The sequence below is a fragment of the Neovison vison genome, chromosome 13, assembly GCF_020171115.1.
Source record: "Neovison vison isolate M4711 chromosome 13, ASM_NN_V1, whole genome shotgun sequence".
Lineage (NCBI taxonomy): Eukaryota > Metazoa > Chordata > Mammalia > Carnivora > Mustelidae > Neogale > Neogale vison.
Window position 1 is genome coordinate 46,538,527 of NC_058103.1, and position 16,215 is coordinate 46,554,741.

Genomic DNA, 16,215 nt, shown 5'->3' on the forward strand with positions numbered 1-16,215 from the left:
TAACAAAGTAAAAGCAGCATAAGAAGGAATTAGTTTCATTATTAAGTTTTAGAACCATAATTAAGTCAAATCATAAAATTTAAGTGATATTAAAGCATTTGATACTACTTACCATGGGAAAATAACGTATTATATTTTCAACTGGATTATCTGCAATATCCAAGACTAAATACCTGAAAATAGAATATTTTGTGATAAGCATACCTTCAGATAAAACTCTATAAAAAACTTCAAAATTTCTCAACAAGTATGAAAATAATGGAAAACAACTTTCAAAGTATCATATTCCCAAGAACTGGGTCACAGATTTTATATTGTTTAAATACACAGCATTTAAAGCCTTAAATAATAAATTAGTATTTCTGATATTTTTGTATTAAAAAAATCTATCTCATTAAAACTGAAAAAAAAATCACATGAACGAAGGAAACTTTCCTCTAAATCATAATGGACCTAGAATATGGAGAAAAAGTGTCTGTATTCTTTATTGTTATTCTATTTCTACTAACTTCCCCATGGACTAGAAGATTCTTCTTTGAGTGGCCCTCTGACCCCTCCTCACAATGCTACAGAGGTCATTTCAGAGGAAGCCCAAAGTCTGAAAGAGAAGAAGGTAATCAAAATAGAAGTTTAATGGAGCAATGAGTCAAACATTCATTGCCTGAACTAACCTTCAGGAGAGCAAAATCAACCAAGAGACCACCTTTCCTATATAATTTTACACTCTGGCAAACACAGACAAGACATTATTAATATGCTAGGCTTATTTTATTTTGTGAAAACCTTCCCTTTCTAACCTATCCTAGACCACCTATTAATACAACTATAGTAATTAAGTCACAAAATTTTTAAAGTCAATATTGCCTTAAAAATACAGTTCTTTAGTGATCACTTAAATAGTAAAGTGATCATTTAGGTGGTAACAATTTCAATAAATTCAGAGTTTATCACAGAGAAGCTGAAAATCAGTATCCAAGGATAATCCAATGTAAAAACCAAAAGGAATCAGACAATGACTGTATCCAGAAGTGATTGTGTAGACTGAACTATTACATAAAACACTGCTTTAGGGGGAAAAAAAAAGGTAATTCAGAGTTAATCTAAAATATTATACTGCATGTCATTTTGAATGTTAAAAACTATTAGCAGTCAGGGTGCCTGAGTGGCTCAGTTGGTTCAGCACATGACTCTTGATCTCAGCTCAGATCTTGATCTCAGGGTGAGTTCGAGCCCTAAGTTGGGCCCCATGCTGGGTGTGGAGTGTACTTTTAAAAACAAAACAAAACAAAAAGGACCCCCCCACACCAAAAAAAACCCAAAAACTATTAGCATAGGGGCACCTGGTTGGCTCAATCCACAGAGATGCAGCTCTTGATCTCAGGGTTGTGAGTCTGAGCCCCACACTGGGTATAGATTACTTAAAAATAAAATCTTTAAAAACCAAAACCAAAACTAAAACTATTAGCAGAACTATCAATCTATAAGCCAATATTTCAAATCTAAGGAGAAAGGGTTATTCCATTAGGATAAAGAGGCTGCACCCAGGACAGTTTGGTACTAAAAACAAAATCTCTAGACAAATTAGAAATGTATAATATGGCATTTTAAAATATCATGGCATTTTCTTTCATATAGGTAAGTCTATTTGTGTGTAGACATAATACACATACATATAATAGAGCTAAGATTTAGAAGGAATATGCCAAAATGTTAACTAAAGTGTTTCCTCTGGGTTGTGGTATTAAGGATGATTTTATATTCTTCTTGGCATTATTCTGTATTTTCCAAAGTATCTATAAAGAACAAGAATTTTTTTTCTAAGATTTTATTTATTTGAGAAAGAGAGAGAGAGAAGCAGCAGTGAGGAAAGGAAGAGGGAGAAGCAGATTCCCTGCTGAGCAGAGAACCCAATGCAGGGCTTGACCATGGGACCCTAGGATCATGACATGAACCCAAGACAGATGCTTAACTGACTGAGCCAGGCACTCCAAGACCAATGATTTCTTTTCTATATTAGAAAAACATTCAATCTGGGATGCCTGGGTGGCTCAGTCGTTAAGCAGCTGCCTTCAGCTCAGGTCATGACCCCAGTGTCCTGGGATCGAGTCCCACATCGGGCTCCTTGCTTAGCGGGGAGCCTGCTTCTCCCTCTGCCTCTGCCTGCCTGTACTCTCTCTCTCTCTGACAAATAAATAAATAAAATCTTAAAAAAAAAAAAAAGAAAAGAAAAACATTCAGTCTATTTCATTTTAGAATACAGACATTCCTTTTTTAAAATAAGTTTTTATTAACTGAAAAATGTGTACACATGGTAAAAAATTCAAACAGTATAAGAATATCTGCAATAAAAAAATAGGTCCCACTAGCATTCCAGACCCTGAATTTCCCTTTTCAGAAGCAACCACAGTCAGATTTATGGTCTTTTAGCCTAGAAACTTTCTATGCATGTACAAGAATATATGCCTAATATACTGTATATATTTTTAAACACAAATGAGAGTATACACTTGGCTATATACCTTGCTTTTATAATTTAATAAATCTTAGTGATTATTCCAAATCAACACACTTAAAAATATTTCATTCTTTTTCATGGTTACAGTATTCTATTATACATTTATACAATATACTTCAGAGTGTCTTATACTGATGGACACTCAGGCTGCTTTCATTTTTACAAACAATAAGGCAGTGAATTAAAATAGTTTTAACATACATGCATTTATTTACATACAGAATATCTCTAGAATGATATTTAAGGGTTAATAGTAGCTGCCTCCCAGGAGAGAAGCTAGATGGTTGGGTTTAGAAGAGGAAAGAGACTTACTTTATTTATATAGCTTTTTTTATTCTTTTCTTGTACCATGTGTAATACATATTCTTTATTTTTAAAATAAAGTTAAAATAACATTAAAAACCATTAAATGCTCAACCACACTCATTATAATGAGAAAGGCAAATTAGAACTATGCAAGACATCATTTTTACTCTAGGAAATTGGGAAAAATAAAAAACATTTTATAATTCTGTCTTGGAGAGATAAGAAGGAAAGAGTCTCATTCACTTCAGAGTAGGAATATAAAATGATACAACTCACTAGAGGGCGATCTGCAACATCCGTTAAAATTTTAAATGCTCACATTCTTTGATCCAACAATTCCACTTGTACAAGTTTATCTGACTGATATATTCACACACGGATTAAACAATATATATAGGAATAGCCACTATATTACCAAAAGATGAAACAATCTAAATGTCCAATAGGTGACAGGTTGAATAAATTTCAGTATAGCCATACAATGGATTACTATACAAGTTTAAAAAACCAATGCACCTAAGTAATGATATGAAGCAATCTTTAAAATATACTAACAATTTTAAAGCCACTGTAAAAAATAAAAGTTTATCGATAGGAATATGCTTATATATATAACATAACCCAAGGAGGATACTCAAAAAGAGTAGATGCCTCTAGAGAGGGAAACTGAGTGTCTAAGGCACAGAAATAGGGAAAGTCTTCAGTTATACTGTAGATGCTTTTGAATCTTTAAAATTTTGCATTATATGCATCACTAATTTGCAATTTAAAGGAAACTTATTTGTTAGATAATATACTATATGACCATCCTTATAAAACAAATATGTACAGGGCAAACTTCTTGGGTCTTTCCTCTTCAGGAGTTTTCTACTATCACTTATCACATAAACTTTGCTTTGCACCCCACTGCAAAACAAAAACAAAAACAAAAACCACAAACACCCACACACAAAAACATTATGTACAGAGGTCTGCTATAATAAAATCAATCAAAATAAAAACTACATTATGTTTGTTGCCCGTAACATTTTAATTAATCACAGCAATAATTCTTACCTAAATAATTGTTGAAAGTTTGGTTTAACAAAGTTTGCTTCAATATTTTGTCTTATGCATATTATATGGGTTATTCCATATTTCTGTAGTATAGGTAGCTATAAAAAATGAGAGACAGGGAAAGAAATAGTTTAAAATACAAAACATCATCTTATTGTAACACAGATGTTTGAAAATATAAAGAACTGAACATCAGAATTAGTATAACCATATCTGAACTTTAAGTACAGGGAATTAAAGCTAATTTTATAATAATATCCCTGAAATGATCAGCAAGATATTTCAGTGATTCAAGATTAATATATACTACATAACCTCAAAAGGCTAATAGGATTATTTAATATAATTTTAGAGCTTGCTGAGACCTTAAAGATAATTTATTTTGGAAACAATACTAAATAGTGGTTTAAAGGCATGAGCCTTAGAGTCATGAGAGTCCAAGCTCTATATTCCAGCTCTGCTAATGATGTGAGCTCTGTGGCTCAGTTTTACCATGTGAAAACAGGGAAAATACTAACCTCTTCATTGAGTGGTGTGACAAATTATGTATGTCAGGTGTTTGACGCAATGCCTTGAGCACATGGCAAGTGTTCAGTAAGTGGCAGTTACTGTATGTAAATTGACAATCTTTATTTTTTAGAAGGGACTACAATAAGGCATAAGCAATTATTGAGTATCACTGACACAGTTAAAAGCAATACCATGGCCCAAATCTCTACACTACACCATGCCTCTCCCAATATACTTTTTCTACTACAAGCCAGAATTAATTTATACAGTTCACAGACTAATAACATTTCAGTTTAAAAATTCTTCTGAAGTTAACACTGGCAACTCCAAATGGTATTATATTCTGTGGGGCTTTTTTGGCTCTACATTTAAAGCAATTTAATATGACAATCTTAGATCAAGTTTTTATTTGCAACTTATTATAGGTTTCAGTGAATATAATGTGCTTGATAATGTACACAGCATGTTATATACATATACAACATATGACATATATATAACATGACATACTAATTTAGTATATGTGCTGCCGAAGCGAGCACCATGACATACTAATTTAATAGCTAGAATGTAAATTGCATGAGAACAAGGACTTTGTTCACTGATTCATATACATATGTGTAACAGTACCTTGAATATATTAACTGTTCAATAATTATCTGTTCAATAAATGAAAGAACAAAATCATCCTGTCAAGAGGAATCAGAATTCAGAATCTTGGGTTTTCTATGATACTTTCAGCTTATATTCCTATATATTTAATTCCCACTTTCTGCATTAAATAGTCCATAACAATAATACTAATAATTTGTAAGAGAAATCAAAGAGTAATTTATATTTGTTCTGGACTGAACATTTGTGCTTCTCTAAAATTCACATGTTGAAGCTCTAACCCCCAAGGTGATAGAGGTAGTAGGAGATGGGGCCTTTAGGAGTTAATTAGACAGATTTAGATGAAGTCATGAAGGTGAAGCCCCATGATGGAATTAGTGCCCTGATAAAAGGAAGAAATATCAGAGCTTTATCCTTTTGCCAAGGGAAGATGCAACAGGAACACAGCCATCTCCAAGCCAAGAAGAGGGACCTCACCAAAATCTAACCAAGCTGCACCCTGATCTCAAGATTTCCCAGCTTGTACAACTGTGAGAAATAAAGTTATTGAAACCACTGGTCTATGGTGTTTTATTACAGCAGCCTGAGCTAAAAATCTGGATTTCAAGTTTTAAATGTTAATTTTTTTTTTTTTTTTTTTTTTTTTTAGATTTTATTTATTTATTTGACAGAGAGAGATCACAAGTAGGCAGAGAGGCAGGCAGAGAGAGAGGAGGAAGCAGGCTCCCTGCTGAGCAGAGAGCCTGATGCAGGACTTGATCCCAGGACCCTGAGATCATGACCTGAGCCGAAGGCAGTGGCTTAACCCACTGAGCCACCCAGGCGCCCTTAAATGTTAATTTTTGCAGCAACTTTTCCTATGTCTGGCAGAGATTAGATAGAGTTTAATTATCTTATTTCCTGAGAGCATCCTGAGTTAGAAGAAGGGAGGTAAGCATTTGGTAGGATTAATATTTAATCAATGTTCCATATTCACATTTATTAAACCTCCAAAATGTATGCAACATCTCTTCTTGTTTATACTTGATCTGTGATACATCAAGTTTTCATATCTACTTTATTAGTGTGAGAAACCACAGAAGATATACGTAACTATGAATAAAAACCTGCTTTAACAAGCTTTAAAGGCATATTAGACTATTACTGAGTAAAAAAAAAAAAAAAAACCTTAACAAAATAGGACTCAAACGTAATAGCACACAGTATCTTTTATTTTCAATGGATTTTCATTTACATAAACCAAATTATGACCTAATCTCATACCTACAATCTACAGAAAAACTGCACACAAAGTAACAGTTCAAATGTATTTGAATGCAATAAAAGGTAGACTTAACTAAATGAGTATTAGAAAATGAGTTTATTCCCTAAGGTTTATCTTTATTATTATTTGTTATTGTTATATATATATATTAGATGATGGTATGAAAAGGAATATGAGCTGTACTATGGTAATTCAGAGTGGGAAATAATCAAATTTTGCCACAGAAACTTTTCCTCAGTCTAATTATTAGACCATAGTAAAATTGAAGGGGAAGAGTTTTGTTTCTTTTTTTTTAAAGATTTTATTTATTTATTTGACAGAGAGAGATCACAAGTAGGCAGAGAGGCAGGCAGAGAGAGCAGGGGCGGGGGTAGGGGGAAGCAGGCTCCCTGCTGAGCAGAGAGCCCAATACCAGACTTGATCCCAGGACCCTGAGATCACAACCTGAGTCGAAGGCAGAGGCTTAACTCACTGAGCCACACAGGCACCCCAAGGGGAAAGAGGTTTTGAGGAGATCTGTAAACAAATACTTGTAGTTTAATGTGACAAATACTATAATAGGTATATTTCTAAAATGCAAATAATCTAAAATAAAATAAAATTAGCAAATAATCTAAAACCATCTGGAAGGCCAGTATTTTGTGAATACTACATTATTTGATTTTTGTTTATTTTAAGTAAGTTACAGTTAAGTCTATAGTTCTCTGTATTTTTCTTAGTACTTTTTATTTTCACCAACACCCCCTTTCCAACCTAGCTGTAGGTAATCAAAACTAAGTTTACTCTTACATATGCCTCAACAGTCAAAAGGGCTTCCAGTTTCAAAGAAATTAATAAAAAAAAAAAAACTCCCTATTCATCTAAAACTCATACATACATTAAATTAAATCATTAAAGTTAAAAATTCAACAGCTTTTTTTTAAACGAAACTTACTGTAGGTAGATATCATACTCAAGAATATTGGCTTCTTGGGGTGCCTGGGTAGCTCAGTGGGTCGGGCCTCTGCCTTCGGCTCAGGTCATGATCTCAGTGTCCTGGGATCGAACCCCACATCAGGCTCTCTGCTCAGCAGGGAGCCTGCTTCCCCCCCCTCTCTCTCTCTGCCTGCTTCTCTGCCTACTTGTGATCTCTGTCAAATAGATAAAATCTTTAAAAAAAAACCAAAAAAGTGCATACACATGCACACACACACACATACCCTTGATAAAGAAAGATTAACTAAAATGTCAAATATACTTATTTGTGATTTGTGGTGACACACTTGACAATCACTGGTCCAGTAATATTTCAAAAGAGGTAGGTACTCCAGAGTAACATGCAATATTTATAGACCTTCCCTCAGAACTCTTACTACTAAAAAAAATTTATTCCAAAAAAGCTGGTTAATAGTCTCCTGATGAACCAAACCTGAAGTTCATACCTTGCTTTTCATAGCAGAAGAATATGGACCTAAAAACAATCCAGGTAAAATTTCCTAAAGGAAAAAAAAAAAAAAGTTGAGATATTTACCATTAACAACTTAAATCTATACAAACTATGTACCATATAAGTGGATTTGTGGAGTATTTTCATAATTGTTACAGTAATTTGCTTTAAGAGTCTCATGCTCTACCGACTGAGCTAGCTGGGCGCTAATCTGCGCCTGGTGGCTCAGTGGGTTAAGCCGCTGCCTTCGGCTCAGGTCATGATCTCGGGGTCCTGGGATCGAGCCCCGCATCAGGCTCTCTGCTCAGCAGGGAGCCTGCTTCCTCCTCTCTCTCTCTCTGCCTCTCTGCCTACTTGTGATCTCTGTCTGTCAAATAAATAAATGAAACCTTTAAAAAAAATTAAAAATAAAATAAAATAAAATAAAAGCTTGTAACTTAGGGAACATTTTCTAGCCACATGGAGCAAATGACTGGGAAGAGAAATGGATATGTGCTTTATATATCAAATGAGACATTTAAAATTTAAATATAGTTCTGAAAAGTCAGATATCTGGTGGCGCCTGGATGGCTCAGTGGCTTAAGCCTTTGCCTTCCGCTCAGGTCATGATCCCAGGGTCCTGGGATCAAGCCCCAAATCGGGCTCTCTGCATCGGGCTCTCTGCTCGGCAGGGAGCTTGCTTCCTCCTCTCTCTCTCTGCCTGCCTGCCTCTGCCTACTTGTGATCTCTCTCTGTCAAATAAATAAATAAAACCTTTAGGGGAAAAAAAAGTCAGAAATCTGAACTTCTACAGTGCTTTTTAGAAGCAGTTTGGGTAAAATTATCATATTATATGACTGTCTTTTTTTTTTTTGAAAAAAGAGAAGGGTAGAGAGACAGAGGTGAGAAGGAGAAAGAATCTTAAGCAGGTTCCCTGGCCAGCATAGAGCCTGAGGAGAGGCTGTCTCATGACACTGAGACTCTGACCTGACCCAAAATCAAGAGTCCCAGTGCTTAACTGACTGAGCCATATAGGTGCCCCTATATGACTGTCCTTCATATTAATAAAAATCTCTAATTTTACTTACAGTCTCTGCGATAGTTTAGAAATAAAATAGGCATAAAGAAAATTACCCCTTTAGAATTACATAAAACCTTATTCAGCCATAACAAAAGTAGCACAAGACACAAGATTAGAACTGTTGTTACTTATTGTTAATAAAAGTATTATTGCAGGGGCGCCTGGGTGGCTCAGTGGGTTAAGCCTCTGCCTTCGGCTCAGGTCATGGTCTCAGGGTCCTGGGATCGAGCCCCGCATCGGGCTCTCTGCTCAGCAGGGAGCCTGCTTCCCTTCCTCTCTCTCCCTGCCTGCCTCTCTGCCTCCTTGTGATCTCTGTCAAATAAATAAATAAAATCTTAAAAAAAAAAAAAGTATTATTGCAAAGTTTAAAAAGGACCAGTATCAAATGTTTGCCTACTGACAAGAGTTTCAACAATTTTAAATAAATACCTTCCAAACACTGGATTAAAATTTATTCTATGTAATTTCAGTATAGAAAGATTTTAGTTGGGCTCTATCATATCCTAGATATTAATACAGTGTAATTTTTCAGTTCAGTTCTATGAAAATTGTTACTATTTGTGTAGAGGTCTGATTTCTCCTACCAGCTTCTTGTGGGCAGAAATTACATTTACTCATCTTTGCATTTCCCACAGCACCAAGTAAAATGTCTCATAAGTACTCAGATACTTTTAAAAAGAGAATTTTCACTAATAGAGAAAAGAAACAGATTTTTATAATTCAAGGTACTCCTGGGAACAGGAGACACTGATTGATTCTGGGGTTAGCAGAGTGACTGTCATTCTTAAGAAATGCAAAAGAAAAACAAACTGCTATGAGGGTTAACTATCATTTTATCATTCCATTTTGGGAATATTCCACTCAGGCTTCTGGAGGACTTCATTATGGAAGCTGACTGAATCAGCCATAAAAAGGAACAATTATTCAAGAATGATCTGCTTTATAGCCAACTCTTTTGGACTTCTCTAAACTAGACATTCACAGAAAACAGTTTTCAAAAGGAATAAAATATTGTACCCAATTTTTCAGATAAGGAAAAACAAAGTGATTCTTTAAGCATATACATATATTACTATGTCCACGATTCTAATCTAAGGAAGAATTCATTTCTCATCTTTTTAAGATCCATGATTAACCTTAAATAACCTTGATTTTTAAAATACTTAATGATGAACCTATAGACCATGAGCCAACAGGTCTCAAATCCTTTGTGAAATTAGGTTATTTAATAATGATAATAGTAATACATGTGGTTTGTATATTATCTTACCTGCATCTCTCGTCTCATAGGGTAGGTCCATTCCTTAACGATGGAAAGAAAACACAAGAATAAAAGTGAATGACAGATAAAAAAAGGTTACCCAATTAAAAGTTAAAGATGTGACATGCAAGTGTATGGATTTTTTGAAAAAATACATTGTACTTTAAGAATATTCTATAGATTTGCAAACACTTGAAAATCTTTGCAAACATTTGAAAATTTAAGTTACAAAAAACAATGATTAAAGGGCGCCTGGGTGGCTCAGTCGGTTAAGCAACTGCCTTCAGCTCAGGTCATGATCCAGGATCCTGAGATCGAGCTCCACCTCATGCTCCCTGCTCAGTGGGGAGACTGCTTCTCCTTCTCCCTCGGCCTCCCTCCCCTGGCTTGTGTACTCTCTCTCTTTCTCTAAAATAAATAAAATCTTGTGGGGGGAAAAAAAAAAAAAACAATGATTAAGGTATTCTTTAAGTAACTATGCTTCCAAAATTACGATTATGTTATTTCATACAGTGGATGGAATAGCTCATTAATTAAAGAAATTTCTCCCCAAAACTGATCCTCCAAATCAGAAATGCCAAATAGCCTTCTTATGATTCATGTCAACGTTAACCAACCGGCAGCAGATAGCTAAAATACTGTGTGAGGAAAGACTTAAGAAGAGTACAGTGATCAATGAGCAGTTTATGTAATGGATGAAAGACTGTTAAATCATAGGTATTTGCCGTCCCTGATCTAAACCACTAAATGGTTATCAAACAGTCTTTTTCATATCTCACTTGGGCTTTATCTGTCTTTTAGCAGTCTGATTCCCTTTAAAGATACACTTTATGAAAGTATAGAGTTCAGGGGCGCCTGCGGTGGCTCAGTGGGTTAAGCCGCTGCCTTCGGCTCAGGTCATGATCTCAGGGTCCTGGGATCAAGTCCCACATCGGGCTCTCTGCTCAGCAGGGAGCCTGCTTCCCTCTCTCTCTCTCTGCCTGCCTCTCCATCTACTTGTGATTTCTCTCTGTCAAATAAATAAATAAAATCTTTAAAAAAAAAAAAAAAGAAAGTATAGAGTTCATTCTCTCTTTGGAATGCAGACCAAAGTAAACAAGTTGGAAAATAAAGCACATGTCAATGGCAAAGGACAGAAAACATTTAAAAGGTAAAGGGGTGCCTAGATGACACAATCGGTTAAGCACCTGATTCTTGGTTTCAGCCCCAGCACCTCTGCACTCAACAGAAATCTGCTTGAAATTTTCTCTTCCTCTCCCTCTGCCCGTCCCACTTGTGTGTGTGTATACCCTCTCTCTTGCTCTCCTCTCTCTAACATTAATAAATGTTTAAAAAAAAAAATGGGAAAAGAGAAGCGCCTCGGTGGCTCATTCGGTTGAGCACCTCTCTCTTGATTTTGGCTTATTTTGGCCCAGGTCATGGTCTCAGGGTCCTGGGATCAAGCCCTACATTAGGCTCCCTGAGAGGTAGAGAGTCTGCTGGAGATTCTCCTCCTCTCCTTTTGCCCCTCCCTCCCCAAAATAAATAAGTCTTTTTTAAAAAAATAAAGAAAAACTTGGAAAAGAAAAAAGCAGTTACAGTGAATTGATAAGAAGAATCAAATATAGTACAGATAGTCCTCATTCATAAACAGACTGCATCCCAAAAGCTTCTAAGTTGGTTGCTTACAACTTAGAATTATAAACAGAAATGAGGTTTCTAAAGTCAAAACTGGAAAAGCTTTTTAAAAAGTCCTTTATTTTCAGGGGAAAAGAATTAAGGGATACAAACTTCCAGTTATAAAATAAGTCACGGGGGGTGCCTGGGTGGCTCAGTTGTTGGGCAACTGCCTTCGGCTCGGGTCATGGTCCTGGATTCCCAGGATTGAGTCCCGTATAGGGCTCCCAGCTCTGTGGAGTGTCTGCTTCTCCCTCTGATCTTCTCCCCTCTCATGCTCTCTCTCACTGTCTTTCTCTCAAATAAATAAATACATTCTTTAAAAAATAAAAATAAAGTAAGTCATGTGGATGAAAAGTATAGCATCAGGAATATAGCCAATAATTTGGAATAACTTTGTATGGTGACAGAAGTTAACTACACTTACAGTGAGCAATGGGCAGTGTACAGAACTGTCCAATCACTATGTAATATACCTGAAACAAATATAACATTATATGTCAATTAGAACTATTGACAACCCAGCAATTACACTACTATGTATTTATCCAAAGGATACAAAAATAGAGATCAGAAGGGCACATGCACCCTAATGTTTATAGCAGAAATGTCCACAATAGCCAAAATATGGAAAGAGCCCAGATGTCCATCGACAGATGAATGGATAAAGAAATGGTATGTATACATAAGGGAATATTACTCAGCCATCAAAAAGAATGAAATCTTACTATTTGCAGCGATGTGGATGGAACTAGAAAGTATTGTGCTAAGCAAAGTAAGTCAGTCAAAGATAGACAACTACCAAATGACTTCACTCATATGTGGAATTTAAGAAAAAAAACAGATGAACATAGGGAAAGGGAAGGATAAGAATAATAGAAGAACAGAATAGAAGAATAGAATAAGAAAAACAGAGAGGGAGGCAAACCCTAAGAGACTCTTAACTACATGGAACGAACTGAGGATTGATGGGTGGGGGAATGGGGTAACTGGATGACAGGCATTAAGGAGGGCACTTGATGTAATGCACACTGGGTGTTATATGCAACTGATGAACCAACTAAATTCTACCCCTGAAACTAGTCACATACTATACATTACTAAATTTATTTTAACTCAAAATGCTATTTTAAATGCTTTGTGACTGAAATAATTCACAGAATAGGTGCCTTGTTAAGCCAATTTCCAGTGAATGCTGGATGCAGACAATTGCTACAACCATATATAGTGACATGCTTAGAAGTACATTTGTGGGGGCACCTGGGTGGCTCAGCTAGTTAAGGGTCTGCCTTCAGCTCAGGTCATGATTCCAGGGTCCCAGGATCCCTTCTCAGCAGGGAGTCTGCTTCTCCCTCCCCCTCCTCAGGTGCACTTGCTCTCTCACTCACTCACTCTCTCCCTCTCAAATAAATAAAATCTTTAAAAAAAAAAAAAAGTACACCTGCATATCTATTCTTCTAATCTAAACTGAATTTAAGTAAAATTAACAAATAATGAAGGGGTGCTTGCCTCAGTCAGTTAAGTATTAAACTCTTGTTTGTCTCAGATCATGATCTTGGCGTCATTAAGATCAAGCCCTGTATCAGGTTCTACACTCAGTGGAGTCTGCTTTTCTCCCTCTCCCTCTGCCCCTTCTACCTATCCAAAAAAAAACAAAAAAAAAATCAGACAAACCCCTTTTCACTTTTGATTTTAGGATTACAGAAAAGTTAAAAATAGTACAAGGAATTCCCTTTACCCTTCACCTAGATTTTCCAAGTCAGAAAAGTATTTTTAACACATAAGGTAGAAATGTTATACATCTGTAACAGAAATCTAAGCTAGGATGCAATGGGGAATTATTCATATCAGAGGGCTGCAAGCTATCAGAAGGGAGGAGGGGAAAGGGGGAAACGCAGAAAAAGGGGGAAAGAATGTGTCTGTTTTGTAGAACAAGAAGATATGGTTAGGTGTTCCACCAGATACCCTCTTCTGTGAGCCAGTTTGAGCCAGTTTGGAGGTGACATCCTGCAAAGAAGCCCCCCCCACACCCGAGTTGCCCTAAAGTTACCTCTGGCTCATTAGAATACTAAGATCTCCTCCCAAGGGTGAGGTTTTCCGACCATTTTTTGAACATACAATGTACATACTAGCATGGTGACATACTAAGCATGAGCAGTTTAAACCAAGTGCCTAGGTAACAAAATGTGTAAGTTCCTTAATGTATCAAGCTCCCTGGCCCTGCTCCCTAGCACACAGAATAAATGTTTCATAATGAATCCCAAGTACTTTGAGAGCCATTTCCCTGTCTCCTTGTGACAAGTAATAAAAACTCTTTGCTTTCTTTTCTTTTCTTTTTTTAGAGAGAGGAGAGATAGAGCAGAGGGAGAAGGAGAGAGAAAAAATCTTAAGCAAGCTCCAAACCCCTGAGATCACCACCTAAGCTGAAATCAAGAATCAGACACTTAAGTAACTGTGCCACCCAGGTGCCCCAAAACTCTTTGCTTCCTTGGGTTGTGTTCAATATAATGCACCCTGAGCAGCAAACCTCTTGAATTTGGCTACAGAAAAGACAGAATAGTACTCCTGCAATATAGTCAGCAATTTTTCTTTTTAATAAAGAAGAGAAACAAAGTATTTTTTTGTCTTTAACAGATCTTGGCAATGTGATATTAGTAGGCTATAAACCCCAATAAGCCATATCAGGAGAGGACCTGCTGATCTTTGATGGCCTTGTATATCTGTTCTTTTAAAATGGACATATAAAAGAAGACACAATTGTTAAAATGCCCAAGTCTGAATGTAGAGCTCAATAAACTTTCAGAGGCAATACAACCATGTAATCACGACCCAGATCAAGATTTTCGTCATCTCAGGGGTGCCTGGGTGACTCAGTTGTTAAGCGTTTGCCTTCGGCTCAGGTCATGATCTCCGGGTCCTGGGATCGAGCCCCGCATCAGGCTCCTTTCTCAGTGGGGAGCCTGCTTCTCACTCTCCCACTCCCCCAGATTGTGTTCCCTCTCCCACTATGTCTCTGTCAAATAAATAAAAATAAAATCTTAAAAAAAATTTTTTTCATCATCTCAGAAAATTCCCTCTTCTCAGTCAATATCCTCTCTTCAGAGGTGACCACTGACTGCTGTCACTATAGATTAGTTTGGCTGTTCTTGAACTTAGTATAAATGGAATCACAACAGTACTATTTTGTTCAGCTTCTTTCACTCAACCTAATGTCTGTGACATTCATCCATGTTGTCTGTCACATGGCTGGCTCAGTTGGAAGAGCATGTGACTCTTGATCTTGGGGTTGTGAGTTTGGACTCACAACCAAATGTGAGTTTAGTTGTATGGGTGTAGAGATTACTCAAAAAAATAAAATCTTGGGCGCCTGGGTGGCTCAGTGGGTTAGGCCGCTGCCTTCAGCTCAGGTCATGGTCTCGGGGTCCTGGGATCGAGTCCCGCATCCGGCTCTCTGCTCAGCAGGGAGCCTGCTTCCTCCTCTCTCTCTCTGCCTGCCTCTCTGCCTGCTTGTGATCTCTCTGTCAGATAAATAAATAAAATCTTTAAAAAAAAAAATCTTAAAAAAAAGTAAGGGGGGGTGAGAAGGGGTAACAGGGTCACGGACACTGGGGAGGGTATGTGTTGTAATGAGCACTGGGTATTATATAAGACTGATGAATCACAGACCTGCACCCCTGAAACAAATAATACATTATATGTTGCTGGGTTTTTTAAAATTTGAGACAGAGAGAGAGAGAACGCATAAGAGGGGAGGAGAATCAGAGAGAAGGAGAAGCAGCCAGATATGGGTCTTGATCCTGAGATCATGACCAGAGCTGAAGACAGAGGCTCAGCCGATTGAGCCATCCAGGTGCCCCTATAAAACATTACATATTAATTTTTAAAATATCAATGGAATTCCTAAGTCACAGAGTATGCCTATATTTGGCTTTATTGGACACTGCCAGAAGTTTTCCAAAACCAATTTACATTCCCATCAGCCATGTAAGGGAGTTCTAGCTGTTCCACATCTTTACGATGGCCTTATTTAAAATGATACTGTATATGTAAGACATAAGACAAAGCACAGGACCTGATCAAAGAGGGAAGTAAGATCAACACCAAAAAGCTGAGTTCCCAAAAGGCAACGTTCTCATTGAATGATAAACTGGGAAGATTAGGGAGGGAGGAGAATTTACCTCATCCCCATAGAAATGAGTACTCTTGCCTTTCTTAGCTTTGAGTCTGAGCAAAATGTGGTGGTAACAGTGGGTTGGGATCTTCCTAACCACAATCTGGCCTTTGCTCAACTTTGGCATTAAAATTCAATTATTTTTGTGAGACCAAGTGAAAATTCAATGTCAGGTGGTCCTAGGTAGATAGTGTCCATTGGTTCTTGGGAGAAGCAAATGCATTTTCTTTCTGGAGAAGCATGCCCTAAACCTAGACCAGAAATAATTCACAGAGATAAGTTTAAACGAGCTCAAAATTTGGAAAAAAAAAAAAAAAAAAGAGGAAATGAACCACCATAAAAAAGATACAACTGAATCACATTCACAAAGGCTGCAGA

At 36.7% G+C, this 16,215-nt stretch overlaps 1 protein-coding gene across 2 annotated transcripts in view; it reads right to left on the bottom strand.

Moving 5' to 3' along the window:
• Positions 1-16,215, bottom strand: part of STYX (serine/threonine/tyrosine interacting protein) — a 42,936-nt gene that overhangs the window by 18,154 nt on the left and 8,567 nt on the right. For both annotated transcript variants that reach the window (XM_044231403.1, XM_044231402.1), the window contains exons 2-5: positions 10,020-10,052; positions 7,685-7,738; positions 3,878-3,975; positions 113-173 (exon numbers count right to left, since the gene is read on the bottom strand). In XM_044231403.1, the coding sequence (XP_044087338.1) occupies positions 113-173; positions 3,878-3,975; positions 7,685-7,738; positions 10,020-10,052 (246 nt within the window). The remainder of the gene's footprint in view (positions 1-112; positions 174-3,877; positions 3,976-7,684; positions 7,739-10,019; positions 10,053-16,215) is intronic.